Source organism: Ixodes scapularis, unplaced genomic scaffold, assembly GCF_016920785.2.
Source record: "Ixodes scapularis isolate PalLabHiFi unplaced genomic scaffold, ASM1692078v2 PGA_scaffold4__175_contigs__length_147842914, whole genome shotgun sequence".
Taxonomy (NCBI): domain Eukaryota; kingdom Metazoa; phylum Arthropoda; class Arachnida; order Ixodida; family Ixodidae; genus Ixodes; species Ixodes scapularis.
The window spans coordinates 90,248,678-90,276,405 of record NW_024609879.1 but is presented as its reverse complement, the minus strand read 5'-3'; the positions used below and the strand labels follow the sequence as shown (position 1 = coordinate 90,276,405).

The following is a 27,728-nucleotide window of genomic DNA, read 5'->3' as shown; positions in this document are numbered from 1 at the left end:
GCCCGGTGGCATTTGCCAGCCGGGCGCTGAACCCGGCAGAGAAGAACTACACGGTGAGTGAGCGCGAATGCCTCGCCATCATTTTTGCTCTTAAGAAGTTCGATCATTATGTCGAGGGGACGGAATTCACAATCGAGACGGACCATATGGCCCTCGCGTGGCTCTCCCGAATCAAGGAACCCGCCGGAAGACTGGCGCGCTGGGCCTTGACACTGCAGAAGTACGAGTACCGAATTCGGTACCGGAAGGGCACGACAAATGTGGTGGCCGACGCGCTCTCCCGCGCGCCCGTGGATCCCCCACCGCGCGAGGCAGCAGGCTACGGAGGCGGGGCCATCCCCCAGGAGACGGGAAATCCCGCCTCGCGCTCCGCTCCCCACTGTGGCGGCGTCGCGCAGCTGGCTGAGGCGATTACCTCACTGGGACCGGCGTTCAACCGAACGGAACTGTACGAAGCACAGCAGAGCGATTCGTTTTGTCGCGCTATCTTCGACCGGCTCAGACAAGAGATGGATCCTGAGCAGACGGGCGAAAAGACGCTCCGGCACTCCGGAACACCGAGAGGGCCAAGTGCCATCGCCCAGGAGTCAGACATCGAAGCAGGTGAGCTGGAATCTTACCTGATCGATGGGGACGGCGTCCTGCTGCGCTACTTCCCGGAAGAGAGCGATTCAAGTGAGTCGTTCAAGACCGTGATTCCCCGCGATCTCAGAGTGGCAGCGCTGCGTCACTACCACGATGCGGACGGTCACGGCAGTGCACCGAAGTCGTGGCATAAGCTGCGCCGTTTCGCTACCTGGCCGGGCATGAAGGGGCAGCTGTGCCGTTATGTCCGTAGCTGCGCAGTGTGCCAAGAGCGCAAGCCCAGGGGCGGCAGACCACCCGGCCTGCTTGAGCCCATCGTGAGTACGCGGCCATGGGAGATCGCGGCCTGCGACTTGATGGGACCCCTGCCGCGGTCAAGCGGAGGCTATCAACATGTGTTGGTAGTCACTTGCCACTTCACCGGATTCGTCGAGATGTTTCCAATGCGGAAGGTGACAGCCAAGGGAGTCCTGAGCAGGCTGTCCGAGGTCTGGTGTCGCTACGGGTTCCCCGAGAGACTGGTGAGTGACAACGCCTCGATATTTTGCTCGAAAGTCTTCGCGGCAACCAGCCAGGCCCTCGGGATTAAGCATTGTAAGACTTCGTGTTACCATCCCCAAGCAAATGTGACCGAGCGGCGGAACCGCGACATCAAGCCGCTGCTCGGGGCGTATGCTCGAAAGCAGCGGGACTGGGATCTGCATTTGGATTCGATTTCGTTTGCATTGCGGTCCAACCTCAACCGCAGCACTGGGTTCACGCCTGCGCTTTTGAACTTCGGCAGAGAACTCCCTACGCCGACCGATGCGGTTCTTCGCCCGCGACAGAGCGCGGCCAGAGCGGTGCCCTCGCACGAGGACTTCGCGACGCGCACAAGAGAGCGACTGTCGCGGGCGCAGGACGCCGCCCGCGGAAACAGGGCTCGCGCGCGGGCGGAGCAGAAGAACACCTATGACAAAGCGCACCGCGATGCGCAGTTCGAGGTGGGCGACACCGTTCTGCGGCGAAGTCACGTGCAGAGCGATGCGAGTAAGTTCTTCTCGGCGGCGTTGGCCCCCAAGTGGGTTGGCCCCTTTGTCATCGATTCCAAGAAGTCTCGACTGACATACACGCTGAGGGACCAGAATTCTGATCTCGTCCGCGGGACAGTTCAAATCGGCGAACTGAAACCCTTTTTCCCCAGGGAAGGGGATGAGCCGGTCAAGCGGCCGCAAAGGGGCATTCGCGGGCGCCAACGATCTCAGGAGTTCCTGGGACCACCGCGGCACAGCTACAACACGCGTAGCCGGAGGCAACCCGATGGGATCGGAACCTCGTAGAGTGCGTGGCCCGGGAAAGGGAAGAAGAGGGGGGACGATCCGAAATCGGCGTTCCCGGCATTTTTTTTATTGTTTTTCTGTGTGGGTGGGGGGAGGGTGCCTCGGAACCCTCAGTGTTTGTTTTTCTTGTTTTTGCTTTGAATGTTTTTTTTTTGTTTTTTGTGTGCGGCGTCGCTGTTGGTGTTGGGGTACTGCTCCCTCGCTGGGCGCACGCCTTGGACTTTTCCCATCTTGTGTGTCATCGCCCCTGCGGCTGCTGCTTCGAGACGCAACTTGGTGTGCACCGAATGGTCCTCTCTGGGAGGGATGAAAGGAGGAGTCGCCGTTTGGACAAACACCAGCTTGGGCTGAGCTCCTCGTCTTCTGGCAGCGTATTCCCCGGCAGGAACCACAGCTCGGGGAGCCTTGTGGGACGTCCGCGACGCCACGCAGGACGCCGGGGTGCAGTTCTCAGTGACACTGGACTTCCAGCCCCGCATCGTTCCGGGAGGGCGGTCGCAGCTGGGTCGCAACCACAGTCCCTCTCCGGTGCACCACTCTGTGGAGGGGCCAGTCTCATGGTGGCCAGGCACACTGCTCAAGGACCCCGTTGCCCCGGAGGCAGCCGCCAAGCCGAAGTCGACACAGTCTACTGTGAGGTGTGTGGTGGCCGCGCACCCCAGGTCTCGGGCGAACTGATGGACCTCAGTGAGGACGACCCATGGGACCATGCGGTGTGTGTGTGCGTGTGGGGGGGTCTCCAGGCCAAACCAAGCGACGGTGTTCCCAGCAGCCTAGCCGTACGTCTGAATTCCGGCGTACTTCGATTTTTAGGAGAGGGGAGTATGGCGCACCGTGAATTCACGAGGGCGCCCATCAAACCATTCGGCCAATCTTGGCCGCGACACGATCACATGGTCGTGTTGCCGCGGGGTCGATCGGGATCTCGAATTCGGCTCCCGACGCGCCGCTTTCTCTCCTAGCCACTGGCGGGCGCTGCAGGCGCCCCCGTGGCAGGCGAGGAGAAACCTCCTCGCCCATCGAGAGATAGATACTCGGTGGGGCAGGGGGCGAGAGGCCTCTAAGAACTCCGGACGAGACCGAGACACCAAGACGCAGGCACTGGCAGGCAAGTGGGTGGCGACCGGATCTAGGATATCGCGGGACGCGAGGCCTAAGGGCCTTCTTTGTGTTTGGCGTTGGTCTTAACGTGCGTTTGTAAATATTTGTGTGATGTCGCGTGTATTTGTAGTTTAGGTTAAGTGTTTTGTAGAGTTGTATTTTATTGTACGAATAAACGGGGAGCGGAATCCCGCTCCCGTGAAAGAACCAGGCTGGACTCGGTTGGTTGACGGACCACGTGGGAAATGGCGAATCGGCGGCGGTACGCGATTTCCTACAGTTGTCATTGAAGGGCGAAATGGAACGGCGACGAGCAGGATAAGGCGAGGGTGAACGACGACGACGGGCTTCAGCTGGCGCGACAGGGCTTGGAGAGCGGCGGTCGTAAGGGGCTCGTCCGGCGTTAATGTTGGAGGGAGGGAGACCGTACCCAAGCAGCACATTACGACCGGCTCAAGCTAGAGCCAGACTGGGTTGCCAGGGGAGTTTCACAGGGCCTAGATTGTTTTGCCCCATTGCGCTAGGCAGCCCCATCCTGGTCTGCCAGCCTGGCGACCACCGGCAGTTCCCTTTATAGCCATGGACTGGCTCACCGCTGGAATCATGGCCTGGGCAAGGCGGGAAAAGCTCAGTGGTACCCCAAGTTTGGCTCTTTATTGTATATACAGGATGGGCCAGGTTAGTGGCCGGGTGGTCAGCCAAGCTTGGCTACACAATAAAAATTCACCATGCAGTTAAACTAGTTTAACTGGTGATATGACAACACACGTCGTAAATTAATAAAATTCAACTTATTTCCAGAAATAAATACATACTGCAGGCCGGAAAAATAAACATAAAAACATATGTAAAATGCAAGAAAATTGCCATGATATTATTCATGTCTCCCAGGCGATTCCGGTGGTGGCTAACATAGTACCCCAGGGCATCTGAAATAAGAATAAACAGCAGTAATTAGAACCATGGCAGATTTATTTGCACCCGTTTGTTCTAAAACGGTATGTAACTAGTGCCACGAATGATAAATATACACCATCATAAACAGAATGAGAGGGAATATGGAAGCGTGTGTCAATCGTACATGTGGTGCCAGTCTCGCGGCAATTAAGTATAAACCGCATGTAAGCGATTCAACGAGCGAAGAGACGAGCGACGACGATCCGCTTCACTGTCGTTCGGTCATTAGCGCGACGCGGCAAACCGCATTAAAGCGACGGGAGCAAGCGACCAAGGCGATGAGCGACGATTTCTAGAAATCCAAAAACCGAGCTACGCGACAAGCGACCGTGGGAAATCTCTGCCGCTCGTCGCTGACTCTCGTCGCTCGCTTAGTCGCGTACATGCAGTTCAGCCTTTACGCAAAGCAACTCCTATGAAAAGATCCTGCTGTTGTTACCCCTTCCTGCCTCTTCAGTCTGTCGTCCGCTATGCAACTCGCAAGTGCGAGTTTCATAGTGGACGACAGACTGGGAAGGGGGTAACAACAGCAGGATCCTCCACCACAGTGGCTAACCACTGTGGCAGAGGATCTCTGAAGCTGAATGTATACACTGGCGGTTGTATTAAAAAGTTAAGTTTCACATGCACCTGATTATGAAAATGAATCCAAATGGTCGAGCCTGCTTACCTGGGTCGCTGGCGCAGAGACAGACAGCCATTGCCCGCGCTGCAATGAGGACGGAGCGAATTCCGAACACGCCGTTCTGGGATGCAGCCATTTCGCCCACGAGCGAGTGGAACTCAGGCGGAGGACGTCGTCAGCCACAGGAACCATCGGCAGAGGCGACACTCAATGCACCGGCAAACTATCTTATACAAACACAGCAACTTGTAAACTTCCCCAAGCAGAACAGCAGCGCGAGCAAAGACCCAAGTTTGCGCCACTAACGCCAAATCCTGTTCTTTTTTTTCTTTTTTTTTTTGGGGGGGGGGGGGGGGGGGGTTTGGAACTGCGCCGCCGCCAACTGAAAAGTGGCGCTTCGAGCGGACGCGAGGGCCGCGCTGATTGGCCCGCGTGCTCCCTCTCCTGGCACGTGAGCAGTTCTCCTCTTTCAAGGCATCCGCGCTGCGCGCGGGGACTGCATCATCTCCGGTCCCGGAGCACTGGCGGATTCCAGGCGCTTGATTCATCTGGGGTGCGGGAGTTTTCCCGCGCTTTTCCAACATCACATGGGAGGCTCCCCGCCTCGGACACTTGCGCTGGAAGCGGCTTCTCCGTGCAAGCCAGGGTAGATAAATGCCGCGGTAAAAAGCGGGAATGTTATAGAGTTCGATTTCGACCAATTTCGACAGTTTGATTTCCAATTCGTCCGGTACAGTTCCACTCCAACCAGTTCGTTTCGAGTTTGGCCTGTTCATATTCAAACCGTTTTCATATTGATTTTTTTTCCTTTTTCAATGGGGTAAACGTGCTTTTTTATGTCTCTAGCTAAAACAGACTTCTTGCACTGAAACGTCGCTTTCTAGTGCGAGGGCTCGTGCCACAAAGCACCAAAAATATGTTAACAGAACGTTCATACAAATTTAAAAAAAAAAAGTAAAAAAGTTGAACGAACTATAGAGTAACAGTGGCTTTCAGCTGGCCTTCTGGGTCCAATGAAATACGAGCTTGAGCCAAGGAACATTGCATAGAGGCAATTCCCTGCCATTCCTTGTCTCACCCGATCTTCGATCTGGCAACATGCCCGAAAACTGGCTGTTGCTTGTATTGAGTGGACCAGAGAATTCCTATGAACCACCATGGAACCTCAAAGCTTGTCAGAGGCATTGCTACCTTGGCCATCTCTGACCGAGGAAAATCAATAGACAGCCCGGCTACATCCAATACTGGCAGCGGCCTGTTTACCCTCGCCATCAATGACCAAGGAAATTGATTTGTCAACCAGGAAAGACGTTCCCTGGCCGTTCCGTGGCTTTCTGGGGCAAGGAAAAACTGTGAAACGCCAGGCTGGCATACAGACGCAGATGGGTGGGCAGTCGTGGCCAAGCTATCACAGCTAAGTGCCAATCCTGGCCCCAGTTAAACCAAGGAAGTGTGCTACCTGGGAAGGCTGTTGCGAAAGGCCGGGAAGCGAGGTTCTCACTGCAGTAAATATTGTTGGAGTAACTGTTGTCTTAGTTGTTACCCTGGTATTGATTCCGGGGGGGGGGGGGGGGGGAGCGATTAGTGCCTCCCATGCGGCGTCGGCAATACCGGAGAATACGGCCAGGAGTGTGGCAGTAAAAGCACACTGGCCGGTTATCGTCGGTTCTCCAGATATCCGCTCGGCGACGCGTCTGTTGGGTCTGCCAGGATGTTGCAATGGGTGGGGCTGTAAATGCTTGGTAGGCGCAGAACGGTGTGGGGAGGTGCTGTTGGTACATAGACAGATGGAGTTCGTCCCACACGGATGATCCGTTCGTGCTGTCCTGGAGCCCAGGGGCTCTAGGACAGCACGGAGTTCGTCGCGGACACGGGCGGCGTTGTGCGCTGCTGGCCAGAAAGAAACGCAGCTCTTCACGGATGATGGTCCGTATCAAGCTCGACAGAGTGGTGTCGGTGTGTACTCCTGAAGACACCTCAGGGAGGCGCTCAAGAGGTCTTTTAAGGATTCGGGCGTTGTCTGATTCCTCGTACTTTCGACATTCTGACACGAGATTGACCACTGTATTTGGAGATCTCAGGGCGACGATGGAAAAAAGTTCTTGTGATAGGCCCTTGAAAAGGTGACGGATCTTGTCTTTTCACACATCTGGGGATCCACTCGGTGGCAGAGGCGGAGAACATCCTCAATGTAGGCTGTGGATGACTCGGTTGTCGATTGGTACTGGTGCAGCAATTGGTATGTGCCCTTTGTTTGCGATGTTCCGGCTGGCCAAAAGCGTCAGCAAAATATGTCTTTAATCCGTCCCAGGAATTTATTACCTCTTCGTGGTTATCGTACCATCGAAGGGCTGTTGTATCCTTTAGAAGAAATACGACATTGGCCAACTTAAAGGAATCGTCCCATCCGTTGTGCTGGCTCACCCGTTCGTAGCTTTTAAGCCAGTCTTCGACGTCTGATTCGGCGTTTCCAGTGAATAACTCAGGGTCCCGCTGGCGGTGTTTGATGGTTACGGTGGGTGCACGGGGCCGGCTTCCGTTGCCCTCGTCGTCAGGCATGTTGGGTTGTCGGGCGGTACGACCTCTGCGGTGCGCCATGTCTTGGCGGGAAGTGCGAGAGGTAGGGTGTCGCTGGGACCTCCACAAATCTGGAAGACTGTTGATAAATAGATAGGGTTTATACAATGAGCGAGGAGCGATTACAGTGGTGTCGCCAATATAACGGTTCGAGCAACGGCCGAGCACAGCACGAGCTTCTAGCGCTGCACGAGATCTGCGGGCACATTGCATTTGGTATTCTGCAAGTTTACCTAAAGCTAGACAATAAAACAAAAAAAAAAAGCTTTCTGATTTAAGATTATGAATATTTAAAACTTTAACAACGAAACATTTTAGAAGTCGCACACACAAGCTTTTTTTCTTGTTTGTGGCGTCTAGCCCAAGCCCGTTTGTGGCACCAAGCCTTTTGCATCTTGATGACAGACACGAGCACGCCCAAGCAGCACAGATTTCGCTAATCATTGACCAATGACTGGCAATGATCCCTTGGCCAGTGACCAGACAGCAGTTAGCCATTGGCCGATGACTGTCCTTTCTCTGCCCATTGGCCATTTTCCGCTGGATCAGCGATCGGCCAATCATTGGCCGATGAACGGCCACTCTTTGGAAATTGGCCAAAAGACCATCACAAGCCATTGGCCAATACATGGCCAAAATTCGTGCTGCTTAGGCGTCTACTCGATTTTGGTTTCCTTCAGCTGGGAACGTCCTGCCACGCGGCTCCTTTTGCCTATGGAAACGATTGTTTTCAGAGTGGTCGCAGTGAGGGGTATACATATCTGATGGCGCTCACCAACGTCACGGCAGCTGCCGGGGAAACAGCGCGAGCGGCGCGATGCTCAAAAGCGCCGCATCGCTAGCCGCTCTACCGATCTTGTATTGAAACAGTTTCTATGCTCCTGGTGAGCGCCGAGCTGCTGTCTCTGTGACACTCGTTAAGCGGTAGCTTAAATTCAATCGAACTTTTTTTACAGCTGGGTAAAATTGATCGTGAACTGATTTATTACCAAGCAAGTTTTAGCCGTGGTATTTTATTCCACATCTCGCAAAATTATTTTTTTAGAAGCAAATATTCCGGTTTCTGCTCGCATCTTTTCCTTACACTGTTTTAATGCGGCACGATTCCACGACCTCTACGCTAATCCACACATTTCTTTGGCCTTCGTTTCTAAGTTTTACCTTCCGTTTGGACTTTTCGTATATGTACATTTATTTCTACATTATCAATATTATAAAACAAATTAGCAGGAGAAATGTTTGATCTTCTCGAATGATACAAGCAGGTTTTTTTTTCTTCCAAGACCGGCTACAAAATAATAAATATGGCTCATTTGACATCGAATTTAAACAGCTGGGGGGAAAAAAACACATTAAATGATACGATTGATAAATCAAAAGTTGCGATCTTTCATTCGAAAAATGAAGCTTGTGGTAGTGCCTAAAATTCTCCGCTTCAAGTCCACACCAGTTAAAAATTGTTAGATCATAAAACTCTTGCAGCGCATTAGTGAGTACATGACATATGGGATAGCCGTGTACAATATCTCATGCCAAAACTCGCTCGGGTGCTGGGAATTAGTGATCGCCTCTGGTCTGTTTTGCCAATTAATATTAAGTTGTTGCTCTACAGATCAATATTTTACTACAATTTAACATATACCTATTTTGTCTGTGGCACTTCGAGAAATACTACCATCGCAAAACTTTTTTGCCATGAAAACGTATATCGAGATGGATATGTAACGTACCACGGCACTCCCATACCATTAATTTATTTAGGGAGTATCATATAACTTATATTTATAGATTATATAAATACTCATTCTGTACTAGTTTTAAAGGGGCGGTGCAACGATTTTATGATTAAAACAATTTGCATCTCGTCATTTTTACGTTGTTTATCGTGTCCCAGAGGATAGAGAAAACACTTCCTTCATTACAAATGTCGCGATTCCGCTGCATAATCGCAAAGCAAAAGCCGAGATTTTTCCCCCACCTGCAGCCCCAAGTGACAGCCGAAGGAACTACGGCGGAAAGATTACGTGACCTCGCTCGGCTCTAAGCTGCAGCCTAACGCCCGCTAATGTACGCAGAGAGAGGGAGAAGAAGCGTCCTCCGAGATAGCACGCGGGAAGCTACACGGCACTCCGAATGACGTCACTGGGAGTGCGACCATGTGTGACCCTGAAAACTGGGAGTGAGTTGAGGGGTGCCCGAAATGCCAATATTTATCTTTTTTTTACGCAACAACTAGGACACGCAGGCGAAATCGGTTTTCTGTTCTTTACTTCAGAAGTGTCAGGAGGCAACTTCCAGAAATCTTTGACCGAAGTCCGAAAATCGTTGCACCGCCCCTTTAAGAGGGAGGCTTCAGGCGTCTAAGTTTTTTTTTCTTTTTTTTGTTCTCGCAAATTCTCACGTCGCTGAGGGCAAACTTACCACCCTACTCAACCCGTAACACAGAAAATGGAGGATGGTAACACAGCAAACAAATGATGGTTCTCAAATGATAACTTTCACAGCACCGCATTGTAGGAGTAGTTTGGATATTTGTATGGATGCTGTGGATATAGAGTTCTAGACGGTCTTAAATTTAAAGGCTTATAGTTGTATTCTTATTCACGAATTTTGCTAGTATGCGATGTTTTTTTTCGGTTAGTTTTTAATAGTATGATGTTTTTTATACCTTAGTTTGTTCTTGTGTGCGTTGTTTTCGATGAGAGTTTTTTTGTCTCCGCTCGCTGCTCAATATCTTAGGGGCCCGAGGACTCGTCAAGCTGTGCTTTACAGCTTTTTTACTTGGGTTCCCGATCATAACCGATAGAAATAAAATTGTCATTATAATTATATTTTGAAACATGTATTTTATGATATTATCCGTCGTGTGGTCCTGAAGTATTCATAAATTATAATTTTACTTCCAAATAAGCTGATCTATTTTCTATTATCAAAAATCATAGTAAACTCGTCATTTTCTACTGGACCATCTGCTTGAGTGTCACCCCATAACACTAAAGATATCAAATATTGACCTGCTTGCTACCTCTGCTCTTATCACTCCAGATAATATTTCCAAGTTACTTATTTTGGTAGCTATATCATCTCTGCATGCTATAGGAACCTTATCACAACAACATTTTTCTCTCATAATGTCATGTAGTAAATTTCAAGTCGAAAAATAATAGAAAGTTTTTAAATTAATCGACTCCGAATTTAGCCTCATTTATAGCATAAATATTCATATCACCAGCGAGTACAAATATAAGGTATTGCTAAATTTACTATAAAGGCCGAACATTTACTATATGAACATGTTTTCGTTTGAGCTAGTTCACCAATATAAATCAACAACAATGTAAAATCATGCGGTTTTGTGGATAGATACAACGCATGGTTCAGCATACAATAAAATTTAAAATCTTTCTGATACTTAGAAATAATTATCACTAACAAACATGATTATCAAACGACCCTTTCCTTCCGCTAAGCAACGGTATAGGCACGAAAACTATATAGGGAGAACGCATTACATGTTTCTTTCATATTTATGTTACATAAAATGAACTTTTCGAGGGAAGCTATTTTTGGGCAACAGTATCATAAGTTGATCACAATCCTTTTTAAATAGTCTTAGCTTTATTCCACCCGAGTTTTCCCCGGAGGCGCGTTCTGTATTGTCATATTATTCTTTGAATGGCACGAACGTTGTTCCATCGTTGACTCATTTTATTTAGGTATATTTCGACTTCGATGTGAATTAAAGCTGCAGCTTCCTTCTGGTGTAGATAAATAGTATTTCCTTTATTGTTCCATACAAACGCGCCTGACGTTTGTTTAGCGCATTTCTCAGTGTTTCACAGCGGGATCATATTTCTCCTTGTTAAGTTCTTGTTATTGTACAGCTTTTCATGTCTGAGCCACTCGCTTCTGAGTGCAGATATCTCCTCTTCTTTGTTCTGTGAACATCACTAACAATGTAGTTGCTTTGGCTTCCTTTAACCTTGAGCCTGTGGGCTGCCTCAACTGCCACTTCTGGGGTTCGCTCAGGAAGCTACAGTTTTTTATCCAATACCTTGATCACTACCATTGCGTCTTAATTAGGCCGCTGATGACCTGGTACAATTCAATATTCTGCCGTCGCTGCTGTATTAGCTCCTGTGTGTCCGCAATAGAGTGCAGTAATGCGCCGTCTAAGTGGTGTACTTCGAAAGCTCTCTACTCCATAGAGCACGCAGTAACCCAAAAAGGTGGAGAGGTGGAACTGCTCGTGGAAGCAGCTTTATGTTCAGTCTAATAACCGAGTTGATCCAGTGACTTTGGTTCACTAATGCTTGAATTGTCATATTCCAGAATCATTATCGTGGAGTCATCATATCGACAACCTCATGCAAGCACACTGAAATGAGTAGGTCTGTTAAAGCGGAGCTCACGTCTAGCCCGTGTTGCAACAGAAGTATTCGCCTATAAAACAATACTTCGGATTAAACTACAACATGCATGTATTATATGGCATCTATATCAAGATTATTTAACTTCTAAATTTGAATCTGTTCAAAAGAAAGCAACCGGGTACATACTTAAAAGGCAACTCCAGTTGATTTTAATATTAAGAAAACGATGTACACATCGCGACACTGTTAGCGCGAACAGGACATCGGCGCATTTTCGCATTGTACTTGTAAATAGCATTTGCGAGCACGAAAGTTTGTCGCTTATATTATAGAACTAAGTGAGCTCTTTCCGTATCAATAATAACTTGGATGACATCCCTTGATTTCAAAGAGAAAAACTGGAAAAACCGGCGATCGCTTGTTCGCGCTAACAGTGTCGCGCTCTGTACTTATCTTTAGAATTTAAAAAAGAACACACGCCAGATATCAATATTTCGATGTAATTCCACCTAAAAGGTGATGAAACTGGCAAGCCAAGTTTCAGGTGCGCGAAATTACCAAAATCTGCTATCCCTAGCGGGTGAGGAACGGCGAAGCCGGCAGCGCAGTTAATACGACCGTGTCGTCATAGCCTTGAGAGCCTTGAGCATGTCGTATACGACATGCTAAAGGCTCTCGGGAAGATTTGTTTGTTTGTTTTGTGACTTTTTAAGCCAAGCTGACAGCTTGCGCTAGCAGCGCGCTCATCGTTGACCACGTGATTCGCGGAACGCGCATGCTTTTGTGTGCTCCCTAACGAGCATGCGTTATGGTCGGAACGTCCCTCGCGTGCGAGAAAGTCAGTTTGCGACGTTGAGCACGACATACTTCTACAAGCCCGTCGCGACATATTCCCGTGTGGCTATAGCGAACTTCACTTTCTACTAATGTTTTCAAATGAAACCCTTGGGAAAACTTGCCTTTTTCTGCGCTAGAACACAAGCTGCGGCCGCGGAGTACAGGCGTCGTCCGGTGTAGCAGACTGCCGATAGTATAGCAGCGGAATCTTTCGCCCTTGAGCCGAGCTGCGCCCGGAAGCTTAGTACGTGACGTCACGAATTGTATCACATGGTTGGAGATGTAAGTGACGGCAGAAGAGCAATGTTGCCCGCCGCAGGCAAGGTTACGGTTTCGGTTTGGAGTCCGCTTTAAATAAAAATTGCCCAAAACGTATTACACTTCTTTTGAAAGAAATTACGTATAACCGATTATTAGCACCACGGGATATATAATCAATCATCAACTGAAATTTTGTGGAATTCACCGGAGTTACCCTTTAAAAGGGTAACTCGATTGTTTTAAGGTTAGACGTATGTTACGATATCTTGATAGCGATATTTTGATGGTTACTGAATTCCCCTCAAATTTGGCTCAGTTCACCGATAGACACAGCTGTACCAGTGCCTTAAGTGTTGTGTGAAAATTTAGAAACAAAAAATCGCGAAGGTATTGAATTTGTGCATTTCGTTCTCTTCGTCTTTTTTAAAACCGAGAGCCCCTACTCGTAAAACTGAAGCGTGAGAAGAGAAATGGTACAAAGTGGGCAGTAAACCACGTTCCCAACTGATTACAAGATGTTTGATTGTGGGAAAAGAATACTTGGAAGCTCGTTCATCGGCAATCACCAAAGAAACGCTCGACATACTCTGTTTAAGACTGTCCTGTGCGACCTGAACATATGTACCATTGTGTAACGTCACACGACAGGAGAGCACGGAAATTTTAATATAGGTTTCTGCATCATTTTCGTTTACGGTTTTTTTAAAGGGACCATGAAATGATTTTAAAATCGAGTTTCATCCACCGCACGTCGTAAAAGGTGTGAAAAGAAACACAAAAACACAAAAATAGGCAGCCCAAAAAAATTATTTGCTATAGAACTTTTAAAAGAAAACTGGACTCTTTTGCGCCTTCCTTCCTTCGCCTGTTCACTACGATGCATCCGCGGAAATGGAGCACGTCAGCCAAATCCAGGTCGCCTATTGGGTAAGAGCCTACCTCACCAGCACCGCGATCGTAAACAATAAATAGCCGGCGAATGTTTCCTAAACGTTTTGTTAAATAATATTCAGATCCACATTTTGTAGCATAATTAGAGATGTGTGGCGAAAATTGCCAAATTTGATAATGCTGAGAGCCAGGCGCCATCTATCGTGTGGTAAACGAAGCAACTACTGCGCGTGCGCAGTAGGGCAGGGCCGACAGTTACTTGGGTGGCGGTCAGCGACGAACGTTTACTTTCTTTGTTTTCCTTCCTCTCAAAACTCTGACTGACTGAACGTTTATTTTTCTACGTGTTCTTCCCGCGCGTGCCGACTTCAAGCAGCAAGAAAACAGTACTTAAAACAGACCACGACGAACAAGAACGCTGGATCCACCGACTCCGACGAAGCGTATAGGCCTAGCAGGCATTCCGACTCGGCGCTGCGTTGCTTCGTCGCAAGACCGTCTGCCTACGATCGGCTGGCGTGCTAAATGGAATATGCCCGCGCGACCCTTGTGGACCCTTCCCGTATTATAGTTTGATCACTGACCTCAATTCTAGATTAAGAGGTGATGTCAATCTCTTCCCCTTGTTTTCCGAGGCAGTGTTGACGAACACTCGTCGAAAAGGGACTCTCGTTGATTCTATCTTCTTGTTTTGTGTGATATAGAGCTGAAATAAACGCCGTATGGATTACCTTCGTAACACGGCATGTACACTTTGTTATTGGTATGCCATTTTTATTCTGACAGACTGCACGTCAATGTCGAGCTATAACAGTTCGTGGGAGGTATACGTACAACCCCGGTCCAACCTTTCTTTGCCGAGTGTCGCGTCAGTATCGAGTTGCAATCGTAAAAGAACGGTCCCGAAGCGCTTACAAACAGCGCGAATACAAGACTTGCATCAAGCGCGCGCGTCCGCTCCGAGTGTAAACAGGTATTTACGTGGCTCTTGCTGGCACTCGTAGTTCAAACGTATCTTTTTTAACCTCGGCTCGCTCCTGCATCTCCGAGGCCGCGAAAAACGCCATCTACGTCGCTTTGCAAACGACTGACACGGGCCGGCCCTTCTGCCAACAATGACGGGGTGGTTGACTTCTGGAGTCTTCAAAGGAAGACTCGCTGCACTTCCCAACAGGCATAACGGCGTATGGGACTAGTCCCATGCTGTCGCTGTAGCGCAACATATCTCATTGAATTTCGCTCAGCTGCGATGCGGCGATGAGAGGCGCCTATTCAGGAAATACGTCGGTGACATCGGCGCAGTAAAACCTACCGGCGCACCCCAACTCGTTGCCGCTAACACTCCCATTCTCCTACTGCCGAGAGAACTTCCGGTTCCGGAAACGGTCTACGTCACGGCTTCTTTTGCGGTCAGTTGGAGAGAATGAAAAAGTCGATATTTCAATAATTTTTTGTGTAGAAGTTAATAAACCGAGACGAAAACGGATGCCTGTTCGGCATTCAGTGAACATTGACGGTTTAATGTAAAAGTTATCTGGAAAAAGTAAAAAGGTCATTTCATGGTCCCTTTAATAGTTACTTGGAATTTCAATACAATAAATGCATACCGTGAAGAACAAAGTCATGGTATTCAGGAAAAGCAATTTGTTTGGGTAGCTCAAAAACGATTTTTCGCCTCTAGGTCGCGTCTCCGCCTTAAAACAACTAACATTGATCTCACTTCATTAGCCTCCAGACGCAGGTAAAATTAACCGCATGCATTTATTTCATAAAATGTGCTACGGTACATCACATTTCCGAAATACTTATTGTCATGCTTCCCATTATATTTCCTTCAGAACAGATAACTTGTGCAATCTTCGAGAAACCCAATCCCATAACAATTCGTGCCTCTTTTTGCCTGTATTACTATGTATTTTGGAATGCAGTAATCGGCCCGATAAAATTGTAATCAACATAAATCCTTAAGATTTTAATAAATTGTGTGAACTTATGTATTTTGAATGGCTTGTGAATCCCTTTGTAGTCTTCTTTATTGTTATTTTTTATGTCCAATTGAGAACTAAATAATGTATAATCTCTGTCAGTATAACGGTTTTTTTGTTCTGCATTGACCAGTGATATTCTGTTTATACGTTAATTTTTATTGTATCTTGTGCTTTTGAATGAGTCCCCAAAAGACGCCTTTGAGGTAAATAATTTAAATTAAACGTGCCCTGTGTATTCCGCAATCCTCCTGTCCCCTAGTTTTGACCAAACCGGGTGCGGGTCAAGGGGCATGTTTTTAATTGAATCAAGAGTTTTTAAACAAAAATGTGTTTATTCTTATGATTTATCAAAAATATCTCAAATAATGTTAAATGCAAAAATTTAGCGCGTAATTTTTCTGCAAAACGTATCAGGAAAATGTGTTGTGGTTTATAATTATACACTAATTTCATTTCCCCGCTAAAGTTATCGGCGAAATGCTTCCTGCTGATGTGTTAAATCTTCAAACTTCCTACTTTAAAATTTCTTGATATTCCATCTTTCATTATGTACACCTCAGTGTTATCAAAACTATAAAACACCTTAAAAATTTTATATCTGCACATTTTGAGTCAAGTAGTTTTAACAGATCTGTTATTACGTATAAAATAATCATGCGATTTAAAAATAAACTAAAGCTTTCATAGTTTTATCTTGACAATCGCGTAAGCAGGATACAATATACGAGTATAGTGTAGTTGTATAACATATTACTAATGTTTAATTCATCATACAGCACACAGTTGGCGACTATTAAGGATGGAATCCTGAACACGGCAGTAGAGGGTAAGAAACTTTTTGTTGTAGAATATAACCCTCATGTTTTAGTGAGTTCCTTCATATATTCGCGAAATGAAAAATTGGCAAAAATGTGGGTATATTAAAAAAACACCTGGAAGCTAAGATTTAAAAGAAAGGGTCATCGCAAAAAAAAGAGACAAATCCATTGGTGAAATAGAGTGTGGTAACATATCATTTCTGTAGCACGAATCGATATAACAAAACCCTTTTTTCCGACTAGGTACATTTACTAGGTTTGCGACACCCAGCACTATACTGCATAAGTAGTAGTATCGATGGCCAATTCAGAATAAATACCAGTTTGTGTGGGCTAAATTTCAAATGTATGGAACCTATAAGTGCCTACCTTTATGGCGTCTCCCTTACCAAGAGCAGCGGTACCCACAAGCCAAATAATTTCTACTGGAACGTATTTCTACTCTAAACTAATGCTTCCTCTTAGGTTTTGGTATATATATGATAAGTATTCCGATAATCCACCCTACAACATTGTAGAGGTTCCAGACTAGCTCACAATATTTTGGTGACCCATGAGTTATTTCTTGCTTTCCACAGTCTCCCCATATGGTGTTTTTTTCAGACGTCTTCGGGCTAGAATAAATTTTTTCTCTTCTCTGTTTCTTAAAAAAAAAAACGCGTGGCAAGACACCTTAATTCTTTTAACCTGAATAATTACAGAATCTTGCCATTAATATTTCAACCCGCACATGTCGTAATATTCAGCAAATGTGTAAATAATATATAAATTAAAAATGCATGACTAATAACCAACACAGCTCAACAACACTTTTAGAAAAAAACAAGCATACAAATGCCTTCTCAGGAGAGGAGTCACACCCTTTTTTTCAAATGTTCTATTTTCTATCGCGTGAGGTTTGGTTCCGACCAGGAAGCAGTGATAACCAGGGCCTTCTAGGTGTCCTGCTATCATACATTGTTCAGCAAAGAGCTGGCATCTCACGATTTGTTTTACTTCTGTATTCGCTACAGACTTCCCTACAACGAAACCTCTACATTACAGTACTAATTGAGTCATGAGGAAAGGTATAATAGCGGGTGAACTCATTTCAAATCGTGCAAGAAAAAAGGCATGCTTAAAAAAATATTTGAGAAAAATAGATTTCCTGGCAGAAATTGAAAACAGCGCCTTTGGTGCACGTTTTAATATATTTTTTGTATCGTTTTTACTACGAAAGAACCAAAGGCGGATTTTTAGATTTCACCGACGGTCACAAGTCACGCAGTACTTCGCCCGACTCAGATATTTTTCACTCAACAAGAAAACTTGTACACGGTTTTTACAACTACTATAGAAGTGCCAAGTGGACATGAAAATTGGCTTCTGTTTCTTTTTTCAATAGTTGTGTTAAAAATTCAGAACCTAGCCGCTCTGATGATAACTAACCTGCCTTGAATAATGATAACTTTTGTTACTTCAATGCCATAGCAAAGTATACAATGTTTGTAAGCATTAGAGAGTTTTATTTGAAGCCGTGTATTGCACAGTAATGCGGTTTGTGCAAATGAGTTATAGGGCCAGGAGACACAATATAGGATGCAAGTTATCATTATTACTCGAATAGTTACCTAAAATGTTTTGATACATTTCTAATTAGTGAAGATAAGTATATGGTTTCAATTTTAACCTTCGTGAGTGTCATTGAAGCTCTATCAGTAGCGCGGGAGAAGCGCGGAAGTACGCAAAAGTTACCACTTAAGCAAATGGCACAATGCTGGGGATCGAAAACGTGCCCGCGAGGTTTTTCCGTATTTTATAATATGCGTTTTTGCACCACTAGGGTCCTAAACTCGTCAGACACAAAGTTTGAAGCAAGCGTTCGCGGACCGCGCCTATTGGCTGCCAGCGAAAAAAACGCGAAATCATTGTCGGAATAGTGCAATTGGCGGGCTCCGTTAACGTCGGCCCTAACTTTGTGCTTGACCAGGTTAGAGCACCTAGACTTCCTCCTGTAGCGCACAAATGGTCACTTTAGCGCACTATCGCATTTGTCACCGGATTAAAGTATTTCTAAAATTCACTGGCCAAGTGATTGTCAATGACCCTTAGCAAGTTTCTTATAAAACTTACGTTTATTCTCCCCAAATAAAAACTTTGATTACCAATCTTAGTTAATTATTTGGCTTATTGTGACGATTACCCTAATATATTATGTACCCCTGGCCATATAAATCACCTCCACAAACCGCATTTGTCTAGCTTTCATGGCTGTTTAGGAACACATTTATAAATCCTAAAATCGAATTAAAGCTTATAGATATACCAACTCAAGAAGTACACTATATGTATATAAGCTAAAGTTCACTCAGTGAAAAAATTTGAATGCGAGAAACAACTTTAAAAGTACAAATTTAACATCATATTTTTTATTCATTTTCTTCGTACGAAGACCTTTCGTACATTCTATAATATGCAATAAATATCAAGTTTTATATAATGCTTTGTCATCTAAAAGCGGTACGTTGGAAGAGACGATATATTTTAAGCTTTACTCCAATTTGCAAAGCTGGGTAGTTTCATTTTTTTCTGTTTTATCCTTACATATTTCTTGTGACAGTATTAGTCGGCTTCCATTAACACACAATTGAATGAAGTAAAGCTGATACGTACGTGACATATCATATGTAATCTATGAAAGTCTTCTTACACACGTCTAATTCATTAATACGAAAACTCTGCCAAGTCGGCGTCTAAAACAAACTTTCAAAAATTGCCTTATGAGAATGAGAATCTTGTTTCCTCTAAACGTCCCAGGCTGTGTACGTGAGCCATTAGGGCAAAATAAATTATTTTTAACATGGCGACTGCCCAAGCGCGACATTTCGCAATTTCCAACAGCCGCTTCTTTATGCACGCAAAGCCCAGTTAGAAGGTAATAAATGCAATAGACGAAGGTTAGTCAGAAAACATGTCTTGTCACAGAATGTAGGGGTAACTCGACTTTGTGTTTCACCCTCGAGACACTTGTGTCTCGAGAGTAATTTTTAAAAATAAGTACAGCCGCCCTGCCTTCCATTGAGTCTATTTGATTCATTAAAGGGATGCTGAACCGAAATCTGGATTCCCCATAACACGCGGCAAAAGCGTGCAACGGGATGCTACAAACACCAAAACATCACTCGCACAGCGATATTTCGAACGGATGACCGTATTTCTTAAAAAAAGAGGCGCATTTGGCAGGAATGTTGACGTCATGTTTCTCCGAGAGGGAGAGGGAACGGCCTCACGTCTTCTCCGCCTCGCGGCCTTGAGGGAGCGAAGTGAAGGTGAGGAGGAAACTAGGTATCTTGACGTCACGTGCTTCGTCGGCCTGGTTTAATCTCGACTTCTTTTTCGAAAAATACGGCCGTCCATTTGAGATATCGCCTTACTAGTAGTGTTGTAGGGATTGTAGCGCCCCGCCTACATCTCCAGCATTGTTTTCTTGAAATCCAAATTTCGGTTCACCATCCCTTTAAGGAAATTTGTGAAGCGTTTCATTTGATACACGAATAGTTTAATAGCAACCAAACACATAAGATATGAGCTATAAGCAGCCTAGGAGGTGCAAGATGTAAATTTTGTCGTATGAAGCTTAATGTCGTTGGCCCTCAAGTAAAATAAATAAATAAATAAATAAATAAATAAGCGACTTGCCTTGCTAGTCACTGGATTAACATGATCCTTCGAGTTTAGATCTTCGCTCAAAATAACCCCTCAATGCTTGGATGATATTTCCTGGTCGATTGATTTGATTACTTGTTGGGTATCTAAAGGTTATTGTGGACTTGTTTTGATGAGAAGGACAGGTATCTTTATTTGGATATATTGATGTTTACTTATGAATTACACAATCGTTTGCAAAGAATCTGAGTGAAGAGGAAATTTCAGTAGGTATGACATTATTGTAAGTGAGGAAAAATAGTGGGCCCAATGCTGCTCCCTGTGGAACTCCAGATTCACGGCGGCAGATGAACTAGTTGGTACAAAGTTCCTTTTGACAATACAGGCCTCGAGTCAAGGGCAGAGTGAGAGACACAACACTAATGTCAACTTTAAAGTGACTTTTTATTGATGCAAAACAAACTATTTATACACCCAATCGGGCTTTTCAAGCAGGATATGAAAATATTTATCAGGTAAATAAACTGTAGGGGCAATGATGCCTCTGTCATCACCCTGCATTTTGATGTTGAATGACACATACGATTATTTCGAGATATTGTCTTCTAACTTCCCCAGAATTTTCGTTTCTTCTAAAGTTCAGGAGCACAAAGGCATCTTTCACAACGAATAGCCAGGTTGCCCGAAAAAGAAGTTATTATCGACAGCGCGTGCTTTCCCTGTCATTGACGCACCTGCCGTTTGACCTACGTACGCTTTACCGCAAGTCAGTAATTTCATACACGGCTGAGGAGGCACGATCTACGAACTGCTTAGGGTGTTTATTTTTTCACACATCGCCATCACTTTATTTGTTGTTAATTTTTCGGCAACCAGTACACAGCTTGTCTCGGGCCGAAAACGCTATGAGCACATCAGGATGCGACGCCCGCTTTTGGGTTTTGTGAAACCTTGTGTACAATGCCACGTGCATGATCGAGAAGATACGCTTCTCTGTTTATGTAGAAGATTCGCGTACACTTTTTCCCCGAGCGTAAACGATAAGCAGGCCAGTGTTACCTTGTTTCGTCAGTCTCGCCTTAGCGCTTTCCCGACCATTCTTGACCTATTATAAGAAGAGATGACGAGCATAGGAGAAAGCCGTGCGCCGTATTGCCGATTGATTTACTAATTATTTCTCGCTCTCGCGATAGCCAGCTGCTCCACCGACGCACCGTCGCGTGCTGCTGCCTCCGCCGACGCTCGCTGCTGCTTTCTCGACGTGTTATTTTTTCATTTCTGGCACAAGTACGCCGCCATTAAATCTTTAGTTCATTCCGTCTGCGCGTGCCTCGTCGTCTGCCATTTGTGACATTATATGGTATGACAAAGGGTCTCACTTTTACTCTAGAAATAGGTGCTTCTTCATCATTATTTTTCTTTGTCTTAAAAATAAGTGTTTCGGTCATTTCCTGAAGAAAACGGTCAGGGTAACCCACGAATTTAGGCGTCCGCCTCGTTGAAAAAACTCATGGTGTGCTGTCACGATATTGCAATGAATGCCTCCATGAAAGAGGAAGCAGTCGCGCTTTTTATCAACTTATAGTGGGCTTAATTGACCGGGAACCCGTTTCTTTGAGCGTGGTCGATACTCCCAGCACACCGTTCCCTTCCTGAAAATCTAAACTTAAATCTAAAGATTGCAGTTTTTCTTGACGTCAATCTTTCGTGAGTAAAAGTAAGTCCTGCGAATTCAATGAGAAAATTTCAAGCACTCTTTGAATAACATTGATATCCAACACAGTGGGCTGCGATACCAGCACTAGAAAATTATCCACGTACCTCAATATCTTAGCATCCACCTGTTTCTAGATCGTTGAAAACATCTCGGCCAGATACCGAAAAAAAAAAAAAAACCCGCAAATAACAGGGGTGATACGTGACCCGATGCAGATCCAGTGCTTTTGTATAAATAGGTCGATTTAAAGATACACTAATGCGCAATCTAGGTAGCATGGTAGCACTTCAAGAAACGACTCCATATTAAGCGCGCTAGTGTTCCTAAACGTGATTTTTTTTAGGTATCTGTTTTTCATTTTGAATTAGAAAGCGGCCATTGAGCAAATTTCAGTAGAAGTTCTTTAGTCTGGAGGAAATTCCCGATCGAAGCAGACATCCTGCTTTATTCTATACGGAACCCGTGGTTGGAGAGTGCATACAATTTAACGACGAGATCACGTTTAGGAACTCGAACGGACTTAGTTTGGAGTCGTTTATTGTGCTACTCACATGCTACCCATATTCCACCTTGGTGTCTTGAAATCGACCTTTATCTAAAAACGCACGGGATTGGAATCAGGTTACGTGTTGCCTCTGTATTAACTAATATTAACCCCAGGGGAAGACAGGTGGGCAAGTTCTGAATGATGTCAATGCCATCACGGTTTATTTTAATATTTGCCAAAACATAATGGGTATGGGCAAAGCTACAATAAGAAGAAGAAGACGATAAGGGCAGGAGGAGAAAAACAGAGAGGCTAACCAAAGCGGCCTGCCTTGGTTGGCTACTATGAGTTGGGGTAGGGGATGAGGGGACAAAAGAAGGAGGAAAGAAAAAGTAGAGGAGGATAAAGGTAACCTACTAGCACTCACCTTAACACTGTGAGGGCATAATCAATAATCAAGAGAGTGCCACAGTTTCCGACATGGCACTAAAACGAAAATACTGAATGTACGTGCTGGATTGTCACCAATGTTCACCCAAAACACTCGAGTCTTTGTACGCGCCAGCACGAAGTTCAGTTGCGCACATGTACGCTTGCAGGAATTGTAAAACAGATCGTCCTTTCTACGACAGGAAATAATGTACAATAGATAACCTTTAACGATCAAAACTCGAGGAGAGTTCCTAATAAAAATCGCAGGAGGGTGTTTGCGGCTTTCTCCTCCTTAAGTGGAGACTCCCAGGCCCCTAGTATTTTGGACGTAGTAAATGACCGGTCGTCTAAATTTGAGAGATGCTATTTAGGTGTTCTCTTTCTGCATTGTAAAGTGCGGAATCAGATAATAAATTAGATATAGTTTCCACACAATCCCATCCCGGACAGTTCGGATTGTGTGCTTTTCCGATCCGGTGCAGAAATTTCTGTATTTAGGAAACCCCCAGAAGTAAGCGGTGTATAAATACAGTAAGTTAATGGGTAACTCAGAAGGCAACTAATTGGTAAAACATCTCCGAAATAATCATTTGAATTGTTAGCTCACATTATATGTAACATTTCATTGCCATTCATATCTAAAACATTAGTAGAAACTGCATTTCAAATTTTTCGGGGATTCTTGAGTAGCAAATTTTTTCAGTGCTCAAATAAAAAAGTTACTCTTTAGCAACTTTGATTGTCACTTGCGTAGCTTTGCGTGGTTTTTGTATTAGAACCCCAGTGAGTCAGTGTTCCGCCTTTGTGCTTTTTATATACACGTTTCTTGGTGCTCCAAATGCTCTAACCTTTCAACATTTACGGCTTCCCTGGTGCATGAGGATTTTTTTTATCCTGGAAACAAAATTAGCAATGACTTGTCTTATATTTTCCTGAATAATTTGTCCATTTTCTTCTACTCACCGAAGGTCAAAATTCTTTTGGAATTCTAGCGATGAGAGTTCTAAGCAAGCATTTACATTATAAATGCTTGCTTTGGAATACTCCTGGATTTCATTTAACTGTAAGCATTCACTTCATATAGGCAGGTTAAGGTCGATACAAACTGCATTATGGTTAACAATTTCTTCAGAACAGGAGGCTGTTAAACTATTTTGGTAAGGTCGTAAAGAACAGGTCAGAAATGTCATTTTCATGAGTGGGTGTAAGGACCACTTGGATAAGACAGAAGCTACCAGGCGTACAGAAATACGGTTGATTGTAGAATGTTATAACATTCCTCCAATTGACAGTCTATCAGTCGATTCCGGGGAAATTAAAATCTCCTCCAAGAATAACCGACGAACTTAAGTAACGGGAGGTGACACGTCCAGTAGAATATACAGCCCTTCAACAAAACGAGATAACTTATCAGAGGCTCGGTTCAGACATCGAGGAGAATGAAAAAAGAATCCACCTTAACACGCACCCAAAGTATTTCGATGTTATCATGGGTATTATTGGAACTGCTAAGAGTATTCTTGACAACAACGAAAACACCACACCCTCGAGACTGTATTCTGTCCTCTCTATGAGTCGGGAAGTTATTGTCAAGTACTCTACTTGGTTTCAGCTTACGTCTAGACGCAGCGGACGCTAGGAGCTCTGGGACCAATCAGACGGCGTCCAAAGTGCACCATGATGGCGTTCTTCATGTTTCCGTATGTTTTATTACCACCAAACAAAGCATTGGTAGGAAAGACGTGGGACTTGAGCTTCTGACTCTAATTGGTTGGTCTTACTAACTTGTAGTGATAGCTGCGTGTGGACCGAAGTTGTAACGAAGTATAGTTCATCAATCAATATATCATCGGAAAGCAATGTTTCCGTTCCTAGTACGACATGAAGAGTGCAATTTGAAAACAAATCAGCGAGCGTTTCCTATTTTGATATTACACTTCGAAAGTTGTCAGCATGACATGTCAATCACGCGGGGTGGCCATTTGCTTTTTATGCCAATTTGAATTTTTGTTTGGCATGCTTCTTTGCAATTTATGTACAGCTCTAGTTTGACAATCAACTAAAAACAATTTGTCATCCAAAAATAATTTATCAGAAGCTAAGCGCACGTGTGTTTGAGACTTGCGATACGTTTTTTTTTTTTTTGTTGCGCAGTCCAAAAGCTTCATACGTTCGTCCCGTATTACAGGGTAGTAGTCTTTTTTTTTTTAATTCAAAATACGGAGGAAGCAAGGTTCTTATGCTTAGCTTCGTTTTCCAGAACTGCGTGCTTATTTTTGAAGTACTGTACTTTTACTATAATACGGCGGCAGAAATTTATGTTAATTTTGCCTTCACGGAGGGCTCCTTCAATGTCGCCGGTCCTTAAAGCCAAGTTGTTTCTAACAAAAGAAGCAATTATTTGTTCCGTTCTGGCCCACGTTTTCATGGCTTCTTCCGGAATGCTTTTAAAGATACAATTATTTCTGCGCTTGAGATTATCTAAAGCGTCGACGTCATAGCCAAAGCTCGAGTCGTCTCGGTGTTGCATGATATTTAGTCTACTATTTCAAGCAAGCGTAAGTTTTATAAGACAGCTGTAATTTCCCTTTTAGTGCCCGACAGTTCTTGAACTTTTTTAAAATGATTTGTAACCCTTTCGCTTAATTGGTTGACCCCCGCATTGATTGCGCCGGGATTTGTTCAATTTTTTTTCTTGGTGGTTTAGTCAATGGTTGCCTCAGTGTTGGGACCAGGATTCCTCTCTACATTCCACGGCATAATGAGAAGTGGGCATAACCACGCTGGTAACAACCGGACACTTAATGATGTTCACATCGCGAGAATTCGTGGTAAAAAGAGGAACGGGTTGCTTTGTCCCGATGTTTCCGTGCGAGTGAGAAAAAAAAATTATGATTGGCTATTGGTAAACAGAAAAATTGAGACCCATGCATTCTTTAACACGGTTATGTAAAAATAAAGAAAAAAAACCACTTGAACCTGTGGCCAGACAAAATTACAGCTACTACGCGTAGAAAAGATCAGGCACTCTTCAGCAAAATTTAACGCACAGGTTTAGCTGGTAAAGCAACCAAGGTGGCTGCAAATTCCTGTCAATGAAGGCTTCCCGGTCTATTTTCGCGGCCATGGTAAGAGCATCACAAATTAAGAAAAAGCTTGATTAATAAAACATAAATGGACGTTTAATGCTCCGAACTTGTGCCGAGAAACATAAAGTAACAAAGACCGTACACCCGCCGGCAATATGAAGGTGAACACCTTACCTGGTTTCTTGCTTGTTTTACGGCTCCCTAAGGCTATATTAACTCTCAACGTCTCAAATGGTACGTGGCTTGGGGGTCTAAACTTTGCGTTCTAGCCCTCTTCTGGAACAGAGCTTGATCCAAAACTTCCAGGAGGGTCAAAAACAAGAAGAGGGCTGTTCACCTTCATATCGCTCACGGGCGTACTACAACGATCAATATGAGTGCGAACACCGCTCCCCGTGTCACGCGGTACTATCAGTGCCCCCTGTTGACTTCTCTTTGAAGTACACGTGCACCTTGGTTTCGAGGCCATATTGTCTCTAGCGACCGCCGCACCACACTGCAGTTCCCGGCCGTCTGCTAGCGAAAAACGGTCGGCGCAACCGCAAAACTGTTCACCAATGACGAAGAGCCTTTTTCGCTAGCAAAGTGCGCCCGCAAAAATATTTGTATAAATATTCTAGAGTCATCCTCTTGATTAGGAAGTTTTAGTAGATTATTCCCCTGAAAATGCGTTCGAGCTGCAAAGTATAGGTCTGGTCATCGCACGACAACCCGCCGCGACACTGAACGTTATGCTGTGTCATGTTGCTTTTACGGTGCTAAGGATCCAAGGGTATCATCTAGAAGAATGGATATTCGGGCGAGTTTGTGGGAATTTATCATGGAAAACAGCGCGAAAAAAACGACGAGGACGTCCCGTCTGTTTCTTAACGTCATCGTCGTTTCTTTCGCGCTGTTTTTTTTTTTTTTTTATTACGAAAGCTATCACCCACGCTCGCACCGCGCTAACTTCTTGCCTGTGCGGGTTGGTGGTCCTTTGCTATCGCAAAACTCACGCGAAGTAAATAATAGGCAGTCTTGGTTGATTTTAAACGTAGTGAAAAAAAGACGGGACAAAAAGGGCGAAACAGCACACAGGGAAAGCGCCTCTTCGTCCTTTTTGTCCCATCTTTTTTGCGATATTTTTAATATGAATGTCAATTACCAACTTGACCAGCTGACCGAGCTCTTACCAAGGTTGGTTGATTGTTTTGAAACCTCCGATAACAATATAATGCATGCTTAATGTCGTCGGCGAAGTATCGGGTATTGTTATCGGAGTCAGGGGAATATTCTACTAAAACTTCCTAATAAAAAGCATGAACCTAAGGATGTTTATACAAGTTATTTTTGCTGGCGCACAATGCTAGCGAAAAATGCTCGTCATTGGTGAACAGTTTCGCCGGTTCGCCGACCGTTTTTCGCAGCAGACGACCCGGAAGCGCAGTGTGGTGCGGCGATCGGTACAGACGAATTGTCTCGAAACCAAGATGCACGTGTACTTCAAAAAACAGTCGACAGGGGGCACTGATAGTACCGCGGGCCACGCGGAGCGGTGTTCGCACTATTATTGATCATGATAGTTCATACTTTGATGCCGACGGAAAGACAACTGACTTAAGCACCCATGCTGAGCTCCTTTTATAAGCGCGTGGGTATCTAGAACTTTCTGAGCTCGAACAAACAAGAAGATTCTCGAGCCATCAGGAAAATTCCAGTCATGCAAACACAAGAATTATAAAGTGGACAAGCGCTGGCGAAAATCAAACCCCAGCAAGCGGCGTGGAAGAAAAGCAAGCTACTGACTCAGCTAGTCGCACGCGGCATTACTCCCCTCTTGAAAAAACGGATGCTCCCGATGCAACGCAAAATTAAATTTACTACTTAAAACAAAAGAAGCGATAATCCCAGAGTCACGTAATGCACAGAATGTTACAGTACTATCGAGCATAGTTCAGTTCGAGTTGGACGGCGTGAATCACCTTTGGGTCGCAGAGGGCGGAGTGGCAATGTTCATTTTCCGCCCGGCAACGGCTCGCAGTTTAGG

At 45.1% G+C, this 27,728-nt stretch overlaps 1 protein-coding gene across 1 annotated transcript in view; it reads left to right on the top strand.

Annotated features, from left to right (window-relative positions):
* Positions 1 to 27,728, top strand: part of LOC121837810 — a 151,618-nt gene that overhangs the window by 63,883 nt on the left and 60,007 nt on the right. The window contains exon 9 of the mRNA XM_042293628.1: positions 16,291 to 16,340. Within this exon, the coding sequence (XP_042149562.1) occupies positions 16,291 to 16,340 (50 nt within the window). The remainder of the gene's footprint in view (positions 1 to 16,290; positions 16,341 to 27,728) is intronic.